Below are 20,065 nucleotides of genomic sequence, written 5' to 3'. Positions count from 1 at the left end.
TATGTGGGACGCGGCCTCAGCATGGCCGGAGAAGCGGTGCGTCGGTGCGCGCCCGGGATCTGAACCCGGGCCGCCAATAATGGAGCGCGCACACTTAACCGCTAAGCCACGGGGCCGGCCCTGTTTTTTTTTTTTTTTTTTTTGAGGAGGATTGGCCCTGTGCTAACATCTGTTGCCAATCTTCCTCTTTTTTCTTCCCAAAGCCCCAGTACATAGTTGTGTATCATAATTGTAGAGTTGTAGCTCCTCGGTATGGGAGGCTGCCTCAGCATGGCCCAACGAGTGGGGTGTATGTCCGTGCCCAGGATCTGAACCGCCGAACCCGGGCCACCAAAGCGGAGCGTGGGAACTTTGCTACGCCACCAGGCCAGCCCCGAGATTTTTTGAAAGTATAAGTGAGATCCCAGGCCCTTTCCCTACTTAATTACCTCCCCCCCCACCACGGCTTTCTCCTTATGCTTGGAATAAAGAGCCAGCTCCTGGGGCCAGCCCCTTGAAGTTGCGGTTAAGTGCGCACGCTCCGCTGCTGGAGGCCCGGGTTCGGATCCCCGGCACACACTGATGCACCGCTTGTCCGGTCATCCTGTGGTGGTGTCCCACGTAAAGTGGAGGAAGATGGGCATGGATGTTAGCTCAGGGCCAGTCTTCCTCGCACACAAAAACGATCCAGCTCATTATTACCTTGACCTGCAAAGAGACCCTACAGGGTCTGCCCCTCACTACTCTCTTTCCCTTATTCTCTCTCTCTCAATTTGGATTTCAGGTAACAGAACTGGATTAATCATAATCCTCAGTCCACTACATACTCTTATCATTGTTTCAGGTCATTAGTCCGCTCATGGACCACTTTCGTTTAGTTACACATATAGTTATTTTAAGTAATGTGGTTAGCACCTTCAAAACCACATTTAACATGATAACGCAGATGAATCTCAAAAGTGTTATGCTAAGTGAAAGTTGCTCAGAAACAAAAGATGCATACCGTAGGCTTCCACTTGTATGTAAAGATTCTAGAAAAGGCAAGACTACAGTGACAGACAGCAGATCACTGGTTGCCAGGGGCCAGATGTGGAGGTGGGATAGAATGTGACCAGGTGGGAGGGAAATTTTTTGGGTAATGACAATGTTCTATATCATGATTGTAGCAGTGGTTACATGACTGTATATGTTTGTCAAAACTTGTTGATTTTATGATTAAAACTGGTGAATTTTACTGTATGTCAATTAACCTTCAAGAAAGCCAAAGCGAAAACCAAAAACTACCAAAACAAAGCTAGAACCTTGAGCAACATTTACGCTATCCTCCTCGCCCCAACCCCAGACTTGAGCCAACCATCAACCAGAATCCTATGTCCATCCTGCCTTTACTTGCCCTTTTATACAGTTTTATTCACCTATTTGTATTCATTGAAAAGTATATTTTAAAATTTCAGTTGTTTTAATTCTATAAAAAGAGTATTAAACTGCATTTAATCTTCTGGGACATTTTTCTTAATTTATATTCCTGGGAATGATCTACATTGTGGCATGTCACTGTGATTCATTCTTTTTGACTGCTGATTAATATTCCATCCTGTGACTGTACTACACATATTCATCCACTCGCCTTGATGGACATTTGAGCTGTTTCTAGGGTTTTGCTATTGAGGATGGAGGACAGGGCTGCGGGGACCTTCTTGTGCCTCCTGGGGCACAGGTGCAAAATTTTCTCGAGGGTCTATACCTAGGAGTGGAACTGCTGGATCACTCGAGAATTCAGCCTTAGGAGACGCCTTTTCTTTGCCGTCAGCCCCCACCGCTCTCCACTTTGACCATTATGCTCCGGCCATGCTGACCTCCCTCTCCTCGGACAAGCCAAGCCCATTCCAGCCTCCAGACCTTTGCCCCTGCCGTCCTCTCCACCTGAACACCCCACCTGCGGGGCTTCCCAGGGCTGGCTTTCACATATCCTTTAGGACTCAATCAAACACTACCTTGTCAGCCCAAATGCCCCCACCCTGGCCCCCATCTAAATGAGTTACTCCCATTCCCACCCCAGTCACCCACATTTCCTTCTCTCCATAGCACCTACCACCACAATCAGAAATAGCCTTTATTTATTTTTGTTGATAGTCATTGTCTCCCCTACTAGATTCAAGCTCCAGGAGAGCCGGGATCCTATCTTATTCATGGACAGCCTGGTATAGAGAAAGCACTCAATATTAATCCCATGTTAGAAATGAGAAATCTGTGGCTCAGAGAAGTTAAGCCATGTGCCCAAGGTCACAGAGCCTAGAGGTGGCAGAGCCAGGATTTGAACCCAGGTCTGACCAGTTCCAGAGCCGTGTTCTTTCCTGGAAGGGGCTGGCTTGTTCTGATGCAACCTCTCCATCCCTCTCCTCTGTATCAGCTGGCCATTCAATGCCACCTGTGCAGCCACATGTTGGAGGAAACTCTGGGTCACTCCCCCATCTGCAGTGGGTAGGGACCTTGGCCTTGGACCATGGGAGACCGGGTGTTCCACCACCTGTTCCGGAAATGGGGCCCAGTCCGGCCCCTACCACCTGCCTTCTGTCCTATATTAGAGTCCCAGGCTACGGTCCCTTTCCTATCTCAAAACTCATGATGCTCCGGCTGCTGAGTTTCCTCCTATTTGTGGCCCCTGGTAAGACCCCAGCCTGTGCTGCACTGGGCCAGGAGCCCTTGAAATCTGCCACCCACCCTGGGTCTCGTGCACCCAACACCTGGGTCCAGAGCAAGGGACTCAGCTTATCCCTGGGGCAGGATTGTGGAGGCTTTCTCCTTGGTGCTGGAGCAGGAGAATGGAGGGGAAGCTGTGGATAGACCAGCGCAGGGGAAAGACTGGGGAACCCAAAGGGCTGTGGTGGGAGTCCTAGATGGGGGGGGCGGTCTGATGATGAAGAACTTGGGCACTGTGGTTAGACTGCTTGGGACAGAATTTCTGTTCCTCTGCTTAACCCTCCAACTCTCTTCTCACGCTCCACCTACCCCACTCCATATCCTGTGATCTAGTCTTTTCCTGATCTCTCTGCCATATTACATTCCAGCTCAAGGCCACCTCTACCAAGCAGCCTCCCTTGACTGACAGTAATTGTAACAGATAACGTTTTTTAAGTGCTTACTATATGCGAGGCAGAGTGCTAAGAATTTTTTCTTATATTATCTCATATAATCCTCACAACAGCCCCATGAGGTAAGTATTATTATTGTACCCATTTTACAGATGGGGAAACTGACCCTCAGAGAAGTAAAGTAGCCCCTCCTAGAATGAGGGGCAGAACTGCATTTTGAACCCAGTCAGTCTTATTCCAAAGCTTCCACTCTTTATGACAGGAGCTATCACTCCTTGAGGGCTCAGTGGGGACCAGGCACTGTTCTAAGTGCATCAACCCCTTTGATCCTGCCATGGAAGGAGGCCACACGTTCGTCTCCATCCCTGGACTCCTGGGACTCTGGAAACCCCTGCTCTGGTCCAAATGATCACTGTTCATATGCGGCTACTGAGGTCCAGAGAGGGAAAGGGGCTTGCAGGGGGTCACAGCTAGGACTGTACCACAGACTTTTTTCCTTTTGGGGACCCACTGGCTGACTGGCACGTCTGCTCTCCCCTCCTGCCTCAGGCTGTGGCTATCCTTCCACCCAAATCTCCTCCCGCGTTGTCAATGGCCAGGACGCGGTCCCCTACAGCTGGCCCTGGCAGGTAAGAGCAATATCAGCTGCACTATTTCCCACCATGGGCTCTGCATCGCATGTTCTGATTGCAAGGCATCCAGTCTTGACCCATTTGCTTTGCTTCCAGTATCCACTTCAGCTTCCAAAGGCCGGGAAACCCTTTGACAATCTACTTCCTGTGGAAGTTTTGCCCATTCAATCTGTTACCCTCACTGGACTGTTTGCAAGTTAGAAGTGGAATCCGGGGCGAGGACAATGCTTAGCTCGAGGGGTTGGTGCGCTAAGAGTAGAATTTTAGGCACTGTGTTTAGGGAGAGAGATTTGGGGGGACTCATTTCTAGTTTTGTTTGTGTGTGTGAGGAAGATCAGCTCTGAGCTAACATCCGATGCCAATCCTCCTCTTTTTGCTGAGGAAGACTGGCCCTGGGCTAACATCCGTGTCCATCTTCCTCTACTTTATATGGGATGCCGCCACAGCATGGCCTGACAAGCAGTGTGTGGGTGTGCGCCCGGGATCCGAACTTGTGAACCCCGGGCCACTGCGGTGGAGCGTGTGCACTTAACCACTACACCACCGGACGGCCCCAAGGGGGGGACTCGTATCTAGACTCCCCAAATTATACAACAGGGCTATAAGGTCTGAGAGCAATAAAGGGATGAGGGGCTTTACAGAGGTCAGTGGAGGGAGGCACAGAGGGCTAGACTCCCTGCACTAACATACCAGCCCATAACACTAGCCATACGTGGCTGTTTAAATTTAAATTAATTAAAATTAATGTTAAAAATTCAGTTGCTCAATGCTAGCCACATTTCAAATGCTCAGTAGCCGCATGTGGCTAGTGGCTACCATATTGGACAGCCAACATAGAGAATATTTCCACCATCATAGGAAGTTCTATCGATGGCACTAGTCTACAGCAGGGGTCAGCTAACTTGTTCTGTCAAGGACCAGAGAGGAAATGGCTATATGGCCTCGACTGCAATGACTTAACTCTGCCACTGCAGTGTGAAAGCAGCCACAGGTGATCCACAAATGAGTGTGACTATAATCTCATGTCTTCCAATAATCTTATGGACAACAATAGACCACAGGCCAGATTTGGCCCATGGGCTGTAGTTTGCCAACTCCTGGTTTAGAGGGAGCTTTTGAAAATCAGAATGTAGGAAATGAGAAAAGAGGAAATGAGTGGAAAGGACGCAGGGAGGGTTGTGCCTCAGAGTGCTCAAGAGGCCCTGAGAGAACTGAGGTTCAGGAGAACCCGAGGCCTGGGGCCGGCCCAGTGGCGCAAGCAGTTAAGTGTGCGCACTCCGCTGCAGCGGCCCAGGGTTCGCTGGGCACGCACTGACGCACCACCTGGCAAGCCATGCTGTGGCGGCGTCCCATATAAAGTAGAGGAAGATGGGCATGGAGGTTAGCCCATGGCCAGTCTTCCTCAGTGGGGAAAAAAAAAAAAAGAGGAGGATTGGCAGATGTTAGCTCAGGGCCAATCTTCCTCACAAAAAAAAAAAAGAAGAAGAAGAAGAAGAACCGGGGGCCTGATAGAACAGAGGGCCTCTGGGCTCTCAAGAGACAGAAGGTTTGGAGATATCCTAGAGGGCAGAGAATGTTGAGGTCCCCAGGGAGGTCATAGGGTTGGGGGTTGGACAGCTTTGGAGAGTCAAAATGTGATCCTAGTGGAAAAGTGATGGGCCACCACGAGCAGTTGTGCAGGTTGGGCACTGCACATTTCTAGAGCGTAAGATTCTTTTCTACATGAATGCTGCCCTCTAGAGTTGTACAGTGCACGACCTATACAGCCATGGGTAGCACCCCTCATTGTGGAGCCCAGACAACTCAGGCTGCTCCCTCTCTGGCCACTAGGTATCCCTGCAGTATAAGAGTAATGGAGCCTTCTACCACACCTGTGGTGGCAGCCTTATCACCGCTGACTGGGTCGTAACTGCGGGCCACTGCATCTCGTGAGTTCTCTCACTTGTCCCCGTCCTTGCGTAAGACCCAGGCAGGCCAGGGTGGTGGGTGACTCTGAGAGGGGAGGGAGGGAAGCCAATCAGGCCTGAACTGACCTCACTTCCACCGGCAGGAGCTCCCGGACCTACCAGGTGGTGTTGGGCGAGTATGACCGGGCTGTGGAGGAGGGCCCCGAACAGGTGATCCCCATCAACGCTGGAGACCTCTTCGTGCACCCACTCTGGAACTCCAGCTGTGTGGCCTGTGGGTGAGTGAACTCTCAGGCCCGGGACCCAGGGTTTCTCTACTCATCCCTCTGTGACCCAAAGCTGATTCTGAGGATACTCTCGGGGACAGTAGGGCTGGGTCCAGGTCCCACACACTGAGGGTCGAAGTCAGCAGAGCCTTTAAGAACCATCTGTAGCAAACCTCTCTCCCGACAGAGGGGCAGCAGGCCCAGGGAGGGGCAGGAACTCCCCCAAGGCCACTTGGCTAGTTGGCTTCAGAACCCAGGACTCCTCTGGCACCCCGTCTCCCAAATCCAAGGGTTCCTCCATTTGACATTCATCCCGAGCTTCCTGGTTCCTGGCACCATGACAAAAGAAGAGCAGTGGCCTGAGGGTCAGGCTCCAGCACTCAGCTGCTGTGTGGCCTGGGCGAGTCACCGCCCTTCTCTGGGTCTCTGTTTGACCACTTGTCGAGGGTGACCTTCTGGGCTTCCTTCGTGGTTGTGAAGGTCAAGGAGGCAATCACTGGGCGAGAACACGAAAGCAGGGCTTCTTGAGCCCCTCAAGCAGGTGCAAAATTGTGTGTCTGTGTGGCTCAGCATTTTTCTGGTGAAAGGGTCAAAGAAGGGTACAGAACGCCTGAAAGTGCAGGGCAGGAGTGAGGGGCCTGATGGTCACGAACTTGATCCATCTTCACGGGGGGTCCTGGGGTAAGTGAAGAGAATAAGCGAACCCAGGTGAAATGACTTGAGTGACAAGCAAGCAGATGAAGACCAAGAGCAGCGCTTCTCAAAGCGTGGTCCCCAGGCCAGCGGCATCAGCATCGCCTGGGAACTTGTTAGAAATGTGACTCCTCAGGTCCCACACAGACCCACTGCATCAGAAACTCTGGGGCTGGGACGCAGCAACCTGTGTTTTAACAAGCCCTCCAGTGATTCCGATGCAGCTGAAGTGTGAGAACCACTGGCGTAGAAGCTGAGGACAATTATGAAGGCCAAGGGTCAGCAGAGGCTCAAGGGGCTGGGGGGCTTCCTAAAGTTGCTCAGCCATAGGAATGAATGGGATTTGGAGGGAAAAGGAGCGGCAAGGGCATACCCTTCGGGAATATCTGGAGCAAAGGTTGGGAGGTGGGGCTTGGTCTGGCTGGAGGACCAGGCTCTCTGTGACTCTTCCTTCCTCCCCAGCAATGACATCGCCCTCATCAAGCTCTCGAGCAGCGCCCAGCTAGGAGATGAGGTCCAGCTGGCCTCTCTCCCTCCTGCCGGCGACATCCTGCCCAATGAGGCGCCCTGCTACATCAGCGGCTGGGGCCGTCTCTATAGTATGTGCCCACCCCTCCAGCCAGCCACAGGGACAGTGGCAGGAAGATAGGGCCTGGGGGCCAGAGGTTGAGGGCAAACACCAGGACTGGTCCTTTCATGTTTCTCCCATTCCTCCTCCAGTGGCAGCCTTCTCCCCTCATCCTCCCAAACATGAATGTGTTCAACTGAACATTTTTTAGTGTCTTCTATGTGCCAGGTGCTGGGGATATTATAGTGGACAAAGCAGACAGGACCATATAATTTGGTGGGAGGAGAGTCCCCATCAGACTAGAAGAGCTGCCTGCCTCAAACCCCCCACCCCACTCTGAGGCTCCCAGCCCTGACTTCCAGACCCCAGCCCAAGTCCTGCACCCCCACGACCCCACACACAGTGCTCTCTATCCCTGCAGCTGGAGGGCCACTCCCGACCAAGCTGCAGGAGGCCCTGCTGCCTGTGGTGGACTATGAGCACTGCTCCCAGTCGGACTGGTGGGGCAGCAGCGTGAAGACCACCATGGTGTGTGCCGGCGGGGACACCCGCGCTGGGTGCAACGTGAGTCAGCTCTCTCCTGCCCGAGGCAGTCCCAGGCTATAGCCACTCAGCTGGGCAGGGGCCCTGGGTATCTCTGCCATCTGCCTGGAAGGTAGAGGAGGCATCTTGCCTGCTTGTCCCCTTCAGCCTCCAGGCCAGCCAGGACTTGGAGGAAATCAGCATAGTCCAGACACAAGACCTTGGCCTGGGAGTCAGGACACCTGGATTCTAGTCCCAGCTCACACTGACTTGCCCTGGGGCAAGTCACTGTCCCTCCCTGGTCCTCAGGCTTCCCCATCAGCAGAGCAAGGGATATTGACAGTATGACCTCTAAAGTCACCTTCAACTCTGTAGTCCTGAAGTTATAATCAAACAATACTATCGTTTTATTATAAGTATGAACCGTAATATTCATAATTAACTATGGCACTAATAACGGGAACTACCATTTATTGATTGCTTTCTCTACTAGGCATTGTGCTAAGATCATATATCTATTCTTTCATTTAATTCTCACAGGATCCTGTAGGACAGATATTATTCCCCAATCAGAAATGAGCAAACTGAGGCTCAGGGAGGTCAAGTAATATAGGAGTTTCTGGAAATCGCCAAAGTCAGAACCAACTCCTTAAAGCTCAGACATGGATCAGGCCCCCATTGCTCTCTGACCATTCTAGGGTGACTCTGGAGGACCCCTCAATTGCCCTGCAGCAGATGGCTCCTGGCAGGTCCATGGTGTGACCAGCTTCGTGTCTTCCCGCGGCTGCAACACTCTCCGGAAGCCCACAGTCTTCACGCGTGTCTCCGCCTTCATCGGCTGGATCGAGGAGGTGAGCGGAAGGCGAGCCGGGAGGGCTCCGGCGCTGGCTCCTCCGAGAGGTGCTGGGGGGAGGGGTGAGAACAGCTGATCCTGAGCAGGGGCTGAGAGGATCCTGGAAGGTCAGCAGTGGAGGGGCCCTTGGGGACATTCCTTCTGGGTGGAGCTTTGAACTCCTGCTGAACTTCCTTATTTCAACAAGTGTTTATGACGTGCCTCCTCTGGTCCAGGTCTTTTCTTGTCATGGAGGATAGAGAGATGTGTCAAAGGGCTGCTTCGTGGGGGACAGATGATTAAGTGAACAATAATATGAAATGTGGTGAGAGCTGTGATAGGGGACACTCAGGCCCCAGTGAGAGTGCAAACCTCATCTGGGAATGAATGGTCAGGGAGGATTAATAATGTTCATGAAAACAGTAATATCCGCTATTTATAGACTACTTTAACAGGTGCCAGGCAGTCTGTTAACTTGTTAACTAACTTGTTAACAGTTTAATCAAAAACCCCCATGAGGTAAGTACTGTGATTACCCCCATTACACAGATGAGGAAACTTAAGCTCAGAGAGATCAAGTCACTCTCCCAGGGTCACATCGCTAACTGACCCTGGGAGTTGAATCCTGTTCCACACGGCTTCAGAATATGTGCTCCTAACTAGACTATTCTGGGTTTTTTTCCAGACCATTTCAAGCCACTAGAACCAAGGCCTGGATGGCAGTGCTGATCCACACTCTCTGTAAAAAATAAAGATTGCTCAGAACATCCTGACTCCAGTCTTTCTTTCTTCTTTGACTCACCTCTTCCCCTCTGGCCTGCATCTAAAATCTTAGATCTGCTATGTAGAGACAAGACCACATCCAACCCTCGCAGATGAAAATGAGGAAAAAATGAGGCCCATTGAGAAGAAAGATGCTATAGGGTGACCAACCATGCCACTTTGCCTGGGACTGAGGGGGTTCCCAGGACACGGGACTTTCAGTGCTAAAACCGGGAGAGTCCTGGGAAGTTGGTCACCCTAGTATATAGCCACATACAATCATTGGCTTATCAATGTAGGCATAAAAACATGGTAGAAGCTGCAGAAAAAGTGCCTTTGCCAGCCCCTTGGGAGGCTCATGGTGGAGTGGGAAGGGCATGTGTTTTCGGCTTCTGTTGATGGGTTGAGGAAGGAAGGCTGTGGTCATTCATTCATTCAACAAGCATTCATTCCTCGTTCCAGAGGAGGGCTCAGAGGGGTGAGACAATGTGGTTCCTGCCCTGAAATGGCTCACTATTTAGATCGAAATGAGCATATTAGAGTATTCATCAAACATTTACTTGGCACCATCTTTGTGGCAAACTCAGGGCTTGAGTACAGACATAAGTAGGACAACTTCAGGGGGACCCTGTGCTGCAGGCCGGGGGTGGGGGAGAGAGGGGGGCAGACACACACACACATGCTCATACAATGCTGAAAACGAGCTCAGAGCCCAGTGAGCTGTTGCTGAGGTCCAAAAGACCGCCACCACGCAGCCAAAAGCAACATAAAACAACCGAATTCCTTTACTCGTGTCTTCTGACTACAGCAAAAGGAAACACGGTCCTAGCAAGGACACATATATACACAATTTTTAATATTAATGTTGTTCCATTGCTCCCTTCCTTTAAAAATTATACGTCTAGTTTTGAAAAGTTTGAAAGATACAACATGGAGAATAATACAGGGAACATCTTGTCGCCTCCCTCCAGAATGAACAAATTTCACATTTTTTGCTTCATATTTTCTAAAATAATAACTATAGCTAAGGTGGAGGCCCCTTTGTACTCTTCCCAGAGGTCATCATCATCATGGGTGTGGGGTTGTCCCCCAATATTACTGCTTTTCCTTTGGGGCACATAGTAGGATAGCTCTTGCCTGCCCCCTTGAGGTAGAGTTTGGCCACGTGGCTTGGTCTGGCCAAGGTGAAGATTTGAGAGACAGGACCATCTGCCGAGCTCTCTTTCCCTTTGCCATGGCAACTGGTAGCTACAGATCAGCCCAGTCCCAGAGTGAGGAGACATGGAGCAGAGCTTCTGCTGAGCCCTCATGGATGTGCAGCACAAGCAAGAAATAGACTCTGTTGTTACAAGCCACTAAGATTTGGGGTGTTCATTACAGCGGCCCTAACCTATCCTGACTGATAAAATGAGTTTGGTGTTTATCCTTCTACTTCATGCTGTTATATTTTTATCACATATATAAACATCCATAAACGCTATACTGCATTTTTTTGTTTTTAAAAATACATGCATGGCTTCACGCTATACGAGTTATTTTGCAATTTGCTTCCTTCACCCAACATGATGTTTTTGAGTTCTCTCCATGCTCATTGATGCCTCTCTAGTTCATTGCTGCTAGTTTTCAGAGTATCCCATTGCATGACAACACTAGTTATTTATCCTTTTCCCCCTGCTGATGGACAGTTACAGCAGGGCCAATTTTTTTGTGATTATAAATAGTGCCTCAATGAACGTCCTTGGACATACCTCCAGGTGCACGTGTGAGTTTCTCTAGGGTGTATTCCGAGAAATGGAAGTGCTGAGTGGGAGCGTGTGCTCATTTTCAACTTTACCAATTGCCAAACTGCTCTCCAAAGTGATGGTATCAACAATACTTCTTAAAATTCCCTTTTTTCCCTTTTCCCATCCACTGTCTCCACACACTACAACTGCCCCACATTTTTCTCCTAAAACCACTCCTGGAATCTCAGCCCTCTCCCACAAAACTCTCCTCCAGACCTCACCCCACTCTGGCTCCTACAAAAGCCCAAGAACTAGTCTGGCAAGGCCAGAGTGAGGGCAAGGAAGGAACTGAGTCAAGGAGAGCAGAGACCTCTGCATAACAGGGGTGCTGGGGAGGATGGGAGAAATTCTGGAACATGCATGGGTTAATCATTTGTACTGAGTCAGTGCTGGGTGACACATGTATCTGTCAGGTGTTCCCAAGGCACAGCAAGGTTGCAAAAGGTGAGTATCTAATTCTTCCCAATGGGTCAGGGAAAAGCCCTTGGACAATTTTCAAAAATAGTTTTAGGATAAAGGCAGTCAAACATGTAAAATTCCACCCAGCCTTGGGGGGAGGCTGACACCTTCTCCTGCATGGGCAAGAGTTTGGAAATCTTGCCTAAAAGTGCCGACAATTTGATCAATAGTTCAATTTCCTTTTTTTAATCTCCAACAATTCAAATCCTTTAAAAACCATATAGTCAAAAACTATTTTTTTTGAGTAATGATTTGAGAATATCAATACCAACAATTCTTTGTTTTTGTTTTCTAAATTAGGAACAATCTATTTTCTGAAAAGGCACAATGTCAACACTTCTATTCTTTTTTAAAAATGATAAGGGCTCAGTGTTGCAATGCTCTCTATTTAATAACACGATGTCAACAATTTAGTTCTCATTTTAAAATCATTAAAGTGTTGATAATTCATTTTTTAAATCTTAAAAGAGTCAATAATTCTATTCTCTTTTCCTTTTTCAAAACATTAATATTGGCTATATTTTAGAAACTTGCACTTTAGGAAAGATTATTAAAAATCACCCACATTCCTACCTCTCTTATACAGCTGCTGCTATCATTTTGATGTTTCCTTCCACTTCTTTGTGTTTAGAAAACCTATCAACAGTCAGATTCAATGAACATGGACAGAGCACCTACTGTTATTCTGTGCCAGGCACAGGCAGAGGAAAATGACCCAAACTTGACCCAAGTCCTCGATGAGCCCACAGTCTGGCTGGGAAGCTGACAGGTACACCCAAGCGGGGAGGGAGACTTGACTCTGTTCTAATGGAGGCGCAGAGTGATGTGGGGTGCAGGGAGCCAGGGTCACAGTGGGATGGGAAGATGGGAGCTCTCGGTGGTCCTCACACTCAGATGATCGAGGCATCGAGGGATTCCTGTCAAAGGTGAACCCATCAAACCTTCTTTGTCAATTAACACCAAAGACATAGTGCTGAGAAACTCTGCTGTCGAAATCATGTTACTAAGAATGGAACATCCCCTTATCTAGTGGGTCGGAGCCCCATTTGACACAGAGAAGCAGCCTGGTTTACCAACTCAGGTGCAGAGCTTCAGACAAGGGGTTTTTGGCACAACAGTCTATATCTTAACTTTGTGATGGCCAAGAGAACAGGACTGAGTCCACTTCTCAGCCTAAGCCAGATGTTAACCCCTTTCCATACAGCCAGGTTTGCTTTGAGCCTATCAACACTGCTTCATCTCATTTTCACCCAAATTCCACTCTTCCCCCAAATTCTATGATAATCCTGTTTCTTCCTTTATTTAGTAAGGCACCCCATGGTTCCTCTGGGTGCTTGTTGCATCAAGTTAATGAACCTAAGTTTGTTAAACTACACCTGTGTCCCTGGTGATCTATATCAGATTGGTTTTACTATAAAATTCAAGCCTTTGTTCATTCATTCACTCATTGATTCATTCAACAAATGTTTACCCAGCCTATGTTCAGTTTTAGGTGGAGACATGGTGACAGGACAGTCATGCGGACCCTGCTTCAAGTGGACGAGATAGAAAATAAACAGGTAATAACAAAAACAGAGTAACAGGATACAAAGGGACCGGATGGGTGCCTTTAGCAGAGGGGAGCAGCGGGTGGGACCGGTGGCACAGTGGGTAAGTTGCGCGCTCCACTTCAGTGGCTCAGGGTTTGCGGGTTCGGATCCTGGGCGTGGATGTACATACTGCTCATCAAGCCATGCTGTGGAGGTGTCCCACATACAAAATAGAGGAAGATGGGCACAGTTGTTAGCTCAGGACCAATCTTCCTCAGCAAAAAGAGGAAGATTGGCGACGGATGTTAGCTCAGAATCAATCTTTCTCATCAAATAAAAAGAAGGGTGGGCAGCGAAGTCTGCCCTGGAGAGACTCCATTTGAGCTGGAATCTGGACAAATAGATCAAGAAAGCATTACAAGCAGAGATCACCAAAGAGGTGAAGGGGAGCCAGTCAGGTTTGCAAACTAACAAGCTCAATGTGCCTGGAGCAGAGTGAGTGAACAGGAGGGTGGGGAAAGATGAGGGAGGTGGGGCAAAGTACAAGGTTTACGTTTTATCCTGAACGACACAACAATCTTGTGCAGAGCCACAACATATATACTTTTTAAATAAATTTATAAGCCTATAAAATTGGAGCTGCTGTGGGACCCAACCTACTGTCCCCCCACCCTGCAGTTTTCTGAAGCATCCCCAAGGAACCTAAGAGTTGGGAGTGGGAGTACAAGTGGAAGTCCTTAACCTAGCCCAACTCTCTCATTTTACAGATGGGCAAACTAAGGCTGAGAGGCGGTGAAAGGTGCAAAGGGTTGTAGGAATGAGTGGGGGCAGGGCCCACGGTCCCTAAGGGAAGTAAGGGTAGGGCCATAGCAAGGAGCCCTGGGTCTCCAACCACCAGCTGGAGTACCTGGTCATCTAGGAGTTTACTGACCAGCACTGGCAGTGCAAAGGGCACATCATCCCTTTCCCAGAGACACTGGGTCTGGGATGATACGCCAGCAAAGGGGCCTTGGGGTGCCCCTCTTAATTCTCTTTCCCATCCTATTTGGATAGGCCAGTTGGAAGGAAAGTGGGATGACCCAACCGAGTGCCTCTCCCTAAAGGCCAAGTCCCTTCCCCTTCAGGGTTAAGAGCCAGGTGGGAGGTGCCTTGGTTAGTATCTCTGCACTTCCTCTTACAGGAGGTGCTATTTAACCTATGTGCCCAGACTCAAACCAGCTCAGCATGACGTCAAAACTTCAGTTCTCAACCATCAGCAATTGCAAAGTCTTGGGGAAGAGGCACACAGGGCTAAGACTGAGCCTCCTATACACACGGGGTCTCCCCCTGGACAGAATGTCAACCCCCCACGGGCACATGCCCACTTCTGTCTGGGTACACCGAGGCAGGGCTACCTGCCCTGTGAGACTGTGCCCACTGCTCATGGGGAGTGATAAGACGGGGCGCCATCCAGGACCACTGTCTCCCAACAGCAGCCACCCGCCCTCTATTTTGGGTTCTTTCCTCTGGGTGGTGCCAAGGCTCCAGGGTGTAACCTCGCGGTGGGGCGCTGACTCAGCTGCGGGCGGGCTCCGAGAGTGTCTCAGTTCCCGCTTCATCTTCTTTCCAGTCTGCAGCTGGGCAAACCGCGGCTCAGCAAGACAAAGAACTTCCCCGAAGCTCCCCACGGTAGGAAGGCCGGAGCAACGGGGCAGCCCAGGCGAGCACCACTCACCAAATTCAAGAGCGCGCGGAGCCCCGCCCCGGCCCCTCTAACTTCGTTCCCGCCCCACTTCCAACTTCCGGGCGGGGCGCACTTCCGGTTCCGGCGGGGGGCTGCGGGGCTCTGCGCCGGGAGCCTGTGGTGGGCTTTCGAGTGTCGTCGTGAGCTGTCACCGCCCCGCCCCCGCCCTTGGAGGGGGCACCTGCGCAGGTGAACGCTCCGCTCCCGCCCCTCCGCCCCGCCCTCCCCCGCGCGCGGACTCTTGGGAGCGGGCGGCTCTAGGAGCGGCGAGGCCCTGCCCTTGGGGTCTGCGGGCTGCTGGGGTTGATGTGGCCTTGGGCCCCGCATCAGCTCAGGAGGGGGAGGAGACGGTCCCAGCCCTAGAGCCCCAGAAGGGCATTTTCCGCCCGACCTGGGCCCTCCGAGCCGCGCCCTTGTGGTGGGAGGTCCCCGCCTAGACGCCGGGGATTTTTTTTACTCGGGTGAGTGGTCCCACCACTTCCCAGCCTTGTGACCTTGGCAGGTCCCCTCTTCCCGAGCCCCCGTTTGCTTATCTGTGAATGCAAATGACAGTAACTGTCCTACTGGGTTATCGGGAAGATTGGATGAGGGAAGGCTTCTGCGGAGTGTCTGGCCGGTAAAATTCAACCAGTGGTAGCGGCTGCTGCTGTTGTTGATGGAGACAACCGGGGCGGTAGAGAGTCGTATCAGGAACTGAACCCGAGCGGCTAAGGGGATCGTGTAGAGGGGAGTGTTTGTAAAACGCTCAGCGCAGTGGCAGATAAGAAATAAGTGCGCAGTAAACTGGAGTGATTACGTGGTGAGAGTAAGCCTTGTGTCTGGCGGGTGGTCTTCTAAAACGGACAAGTTTATAAGCTGGGTAAATCGTGGAGCTGGTCCATCTTTCAGAGTCAACCTTGAGAACTGGCCTACTGACAATTGAAACTGTTCCTAGAAGGCGGGGTTGTAAAGAAATCTGGTGCTGGAAACTAAAAGAATTAATAAAAGGGTGTTTTCCTAAGTCGATTAGGGGTTTTCACTCAGAAAGCTTTTGGGCAGGAGGGGAAAGCCTGAAAAGTTTTCTCCCTCTTGAGTTGTTATGAAAGTAATACATAGTTGTAGTTAAAAAAGAAACAATGCAGAAAGACATGAAAAATGTTTCCCTCTTCTGCTGTTCCTGCCCCTCAGAAATAAATGCAATTCATTTCTTTAATAACCTTCCAGGTATTGTTTGTGGATATATCAGGTCATATATGCTTCTGTGTATGTATTTTGAATTTCCTCTCATGTGATCATACTACACATATTGATCTGCACCTTGGTGACGTGGTGATGTGTTGTGGATGTCCTTACATATCAGCACTCAGAGGCCTACTTCAGTCTTTACAGGGCTGCACAGTATTGCACTGGATGGCTGACAGTACTTTATTTAATCATTTCCCTGTTAATGGTCACTTGGGTTGTTCCCAAAGTTTTGCTTTCCCACAGTGTTTCATCTAACCTTTCCTTGATTAAATATGTCCTTTTTATCCAAGGCATCCCTAAGTTACTGGGATATTCTGCCTTTGTCCTTCTCATCATCCTAGCTTAGTAATAACTTATTTTGGGGGATGAGCACACCCTGTTGATTGAGCTAAAATTCAGATAATATGAGAATTGGTGTACTCCAAAAGTATCCCAGCTGCAGGGTCTAGAATCAATTCAAGGCTCCTAGGAAATGGGTCAGGGGATGTTTAGAGAAAAGGTGATTAGGAGCCGAGAACTAGTTAATGCAGGGCAGGTCGTCAGTGTTGGTGCTTGTTGGCGTCTGTCAGTTGTTGCCCAGGAAACAGATTTGAGAGAATCTCTGAGGTAGGAGGGATTTTAAATCTCAACACTTCTGCCACTGTAGACTAGGGAAGGATTTGTTCTTGGGGAAGGGGGTATTAATGAAAAAAGAGGTGATTCTCGAAAAGTGACTACATCATAAGGGTTATACTCTTTGATTGGACATAGCCTGACGTGAAAATTAATTTAGTCATTTCTGTATTGTCCTCTGAAGTCTTTTTTTTTTTTTTAATAAATTAACATAGGATGTGGTTTTCCTGTAAATAACCCCTCTTTTGGACTGGAGCCCTAACCCAGATGAAGCTAAGCCTTTTTTTCTGGCATTTTGCAGATATTTGATTTGCCTCCCCTTCCTCCCCCTACAGCTGGTTTGCTAATCCTGGAGCTGTCGTGCATCCAAAGAGTTGGAAGTCTCTGCTACTAGGATTCTGACAAGTTCAATTTCCCGTACACTGATTCACCGGTTGAAGGACCTTTGGATCTTGATCTTAACAGCTTTTTTCTTTTTCTTTTCTTTTCTTCGGCCTTAGGCCCCACCCTGATGGTAGCTCCTAAAGTACTTTGTAACACCTGCTCTTCTTTCCTCATCCGAAAGAGATGGGGGGAGGTGGGCAAGACAGCAGAGTGACGTAAATGAACGGAACTTTCTCCTCTATTTTAGCACTTCTTGATAATTTGCTTTTGGACATAGCAAATGCTCCATAAAAATGGTTGGAGGAGGGGCCAGCCCGGTGGTGTAGCGGTTAAGTTCGTGCCTTCTGCTGCGGCAGCCCGAGGTTGGCCAGTTCAGATCCTGGGCACGGACCTACTCACCGCTGATCAAGCCATACGGTGTCCCATATAGAAGAACCACGACTCTACAACTGTGATACACAACTATGTACTGGGGCTTTGGGGAGGAAAAAAAAAAAGAGGCAGATTGGCAACAGATGTTAGCACAGGGCCAGTCTTCCTCAAAAAAAAAAAAAGGTTGGAGGAAGCAAACACCCATGATTTTAAGGATTTCCTCCCTACAAATCGTGTGCATATATGTTTTTTTTTCTTTTAACATAATTTAAAATACTTTGTAATGGAGCTAAAAAATGGATGAAAGATTCTCCAGCTAGCAAGGCCAGCGTTCTTTATTCTTCCTGCTTTGAGAATCTACATTTTTCATTTTGGTGAACCAGTGACACATTTTTTCAACAGTGTCAATTGATCCAGCAAGAAGAAACAAAAATAGAATTTTTAGTAGCTTTCTTAAGAAACCCTGTTAAGATTGGAAAGCTGATGGAATCTGGGTCTGGATTAGATCCATGAGATCAAGGTGGTTTCCATAGCCTTTGTGGTCTGTATTTGCTGACCCTGACTTTTCTCTTTGTGCCTAGGAGTCTGAGACATCCAGGTACAACATTTCCAGAGTTCCAGAATGGAGACTGAAGGGTACCCAGACACACAAAGAAATAGAGAAGTCCAGAATGATCAAATAAGGTCACAACCAAATGAGATAATGGCTGAGGAGCCAGAAGTCGTCCTAATAGGGCCTCCCCAGGTCCAGGTTTCACAAGAGCCTTCTGGGCTTTCACCAGAGAGCCTCAATGAAGAGTCTGTCGAAGACCTGGAGACCATGCCACGAAGGAATGCTCCCAACCCTGCAGTCTCCAGGCAGAGGTTCAGGAAGTTCCCCTATGAGGATGCAGCTGGGCCCAGAGATGTCCTCAGACATCTCCAGGAGCTTGCTGGACAGTGGCTGAGACCTGATATTCACACAAAGGAGCAGATTGTAGAAATGCTGGTGCAGGAGCAGTTCCAGGCTGTCTTGCCTGAGGAGCTCAGAGCTCGGGCCCAGCGATGTCAGCCTGGGGTCAGAATCACTGGCTAAATCTTGGCTGCTCACTTCTTTGTCAACCTACATGTGACAAGTAACCAAAGGTTCTGTTTGTTGCAAGATCCAACTGCAATCACAGGAAATCTGAACCTCGGTTTTCTTTGAGCTTGCCTTTGACTGGTTGTAACAAGAATCAATCAAAACCCATGTCTGGACCTCTTTTTGGCTGAGGCTGTTTCCTGGGACTGTGAACTCCAGAAGGAGTTTCTCTGCCCTCTTGTTAGGATAATCAGAGTGCTGCTTGTTTTTGCTCTGCTGAATGCCTCCTTTTTTGCACTTTGTGACATGCTTTAATATATTGTTTTTATGTATCCAAAGAAGTAATTGCTTTAACTTTCAGAAATCTTGATTCTTGCTGTGGTGGCATGAATGGAAGCTTCTGTAACCCCACCAGTAACTCCTTTGGGATGTCCTTGAAATATTAAAGTTTGGTCCTTAATAAAAATGTCCTGTGGTGATTTACAGTTTAGCTCTTAGTAGTCAGCATTTGAGAAAGGTGAGATCATTATCAGGAGTAGATGTGAGCCAGAGATAAGAGCTATGACTGTGGCATTCGCTGAGCTGGCAAATAGGAACAGGCCTGGCCTTTGTTTTCAAAGTCAGAATTTAAATTGGACAAAACTGAGAAAGGAGTAAAACAGGGTCATCAGAGGTAAGTAACTCTTGTGGAGAGCTGTTCGATGTGCTCTTTCTCCATTTCTGTCTCCTCTGTTCTATAGCTTGTCCTCCTGCAGGAGAATTCACTCTAAACCGACTGACAGTTCTGTTCTGCTCTTCCTGAAACAGATCATCCTGGCTTTCTATGTGCAGAGACCTGTACTTTGGCTAACAGCTGAGACAGAGCCAGAGCTGTGGTTGTGACAGGCAGAGAGTAAATAGCAGCTGCTTCCCCAACATGACCCAGTGTCGAGGAGCCTTCCTGCCTCTGTGGCCTGGATCTTGGATTTGTAGATCTGCTCCTGTAACAAACTTGGTGCCAATTCGGAAACTAATCTTTTGGGATAGGGGCTGGTTAGCTCCAGGCTGGAACTCATGTTTATTCTGCTGGTGTGTTTAGTACTTTCTGTGCCTTCAGGACTGTTCTAGGTGCTGGGATACAAGCATAAAACCCAGTTCTAAGGAAATGTGTGGTTTTTGAGGAGAGAGGAAGAAGCGATCAAATATATTGTTAGCAACGTTAGAGTAAAACTAGTCGTCTTTTGGTATCTAGTTTTGAGATAGCACTAAGAAAACACATTTCCTATTAAAAAAAATACATGTTAAAAGCAAAGAAGAGAGGAAATAGCCAAGTTAAGGAAGTGACATTTTAATGGAACTCTAGGCATAGTAAATCACTGGATACAAGTCACACCTTGGCCAAAAGCATGAGAATGCAAAGGCGTGTAGTGTTTGAAGAATAGGGAACATACAGAGGAGTGAACCATGCCTTTTATTATGAGGTTCAGCTTTTCTGTTCTTAATTCTAAGAGTAAAATTTAACATTGGCAAAGGAGTTAGTAACCCCGAGAGGGTCATAGTATCTCCAGTACTTTGGTTTGTTCAGAACATTCTGAAGGTATTTCCTTTAGTCTGCAGGGATCAAGAACTCGTGGTGGTAAGGAATTTCCTGGCCTGCACCAGTTTCTCAGCTGCTTCGATGATGTA

The 20,065-nt window shown here is 48.8% G+C and overlaps 2 protein-coding genes across 3 annotated transcripts; both read left to right on the top strand.

The window, feature by feature from the left end:
* The first annotated feature begins 2,529 nt into the window (after positions 1-2,529).
* On the top strand, positions 2,530-9,257 carry LOC101397155 (chymotrypsin-like elastase family member 3B). The gene is made up of 8 exons (XM_014783749.2): positions 2,530-2,644; positions 3,621-3,700; positions 5,534-5,631; positions 5,754-5,888; positions 7,032-7,168; positions 7,559-7,701; positions 8,358-8,510; positions 9,177-9,257. Exons 1-8 carry the CDS (start codon positions 2,602-2,604, stop codon positions 9,192-9,194), a joined length of 807 nt encoding a protein of 268 aa, XP_014639235.2. The 5' UTR covers positions 2,530-2,601; the 3' UTR covers positions 9,195-9,257.
* Positions 9,258-14,736: 5,479 nt separating this feature from the next.
* On the top strand, positions 14,737-18,941 carry LOC147914131 (SCAN domain-containing protein 1-like). Of its 2 annotated transcripts, none has more exons than XM_087446608.1 (2): positions 14,737-14,937; positions 17,922-18,940. In XM_087446608.1, exon 2 carries the CDS (start codon positions 17,963-17,965, stop codon positions 18,413-18,415), a length of 453 nt encoding a protein of 150 aa, XP_087302734.1. In that variant the 5' UTR covers positions 14,737-14,937; positions 17,922-17,962; the 3' UTR covers positions 18,416-18,940. The 2 variants fall into 2 exon arrangements, with proteins under 2 accessions (XP_087302734.1, XP_087302735.1); XM_087446609.1 differs by lacking the exon at positions 14,737-14,937 and adding an exon at positions 14,955-15,209 and having other exon boundaries at positions 17,922-18,941.
* The last annotated feature ends 1,124 nt before the right edge of the window (positions 18,942-20,065 follow it).

The sequence above is a fragment of the Ceratotherium simum genome, chromosome 22 (assembly GCF_057802395.1).
Source record: "Ceratotherium simum simum isolate JZ-2026a chromosome 22, ASM5780239v1, whole genome shotgun sequence".
NCBI classification, from domain to species: Eukaryota; Metazoa; Chordata; class Mammalia; order Perissodactyla; family Rhinocerotidae; genus Ceratotherium; species Ceratotherium simum.
Note: the sequence above shows the minus strand (reverse complement) of the source record. Positions and strands in the feature narration are given on the sequence as shown.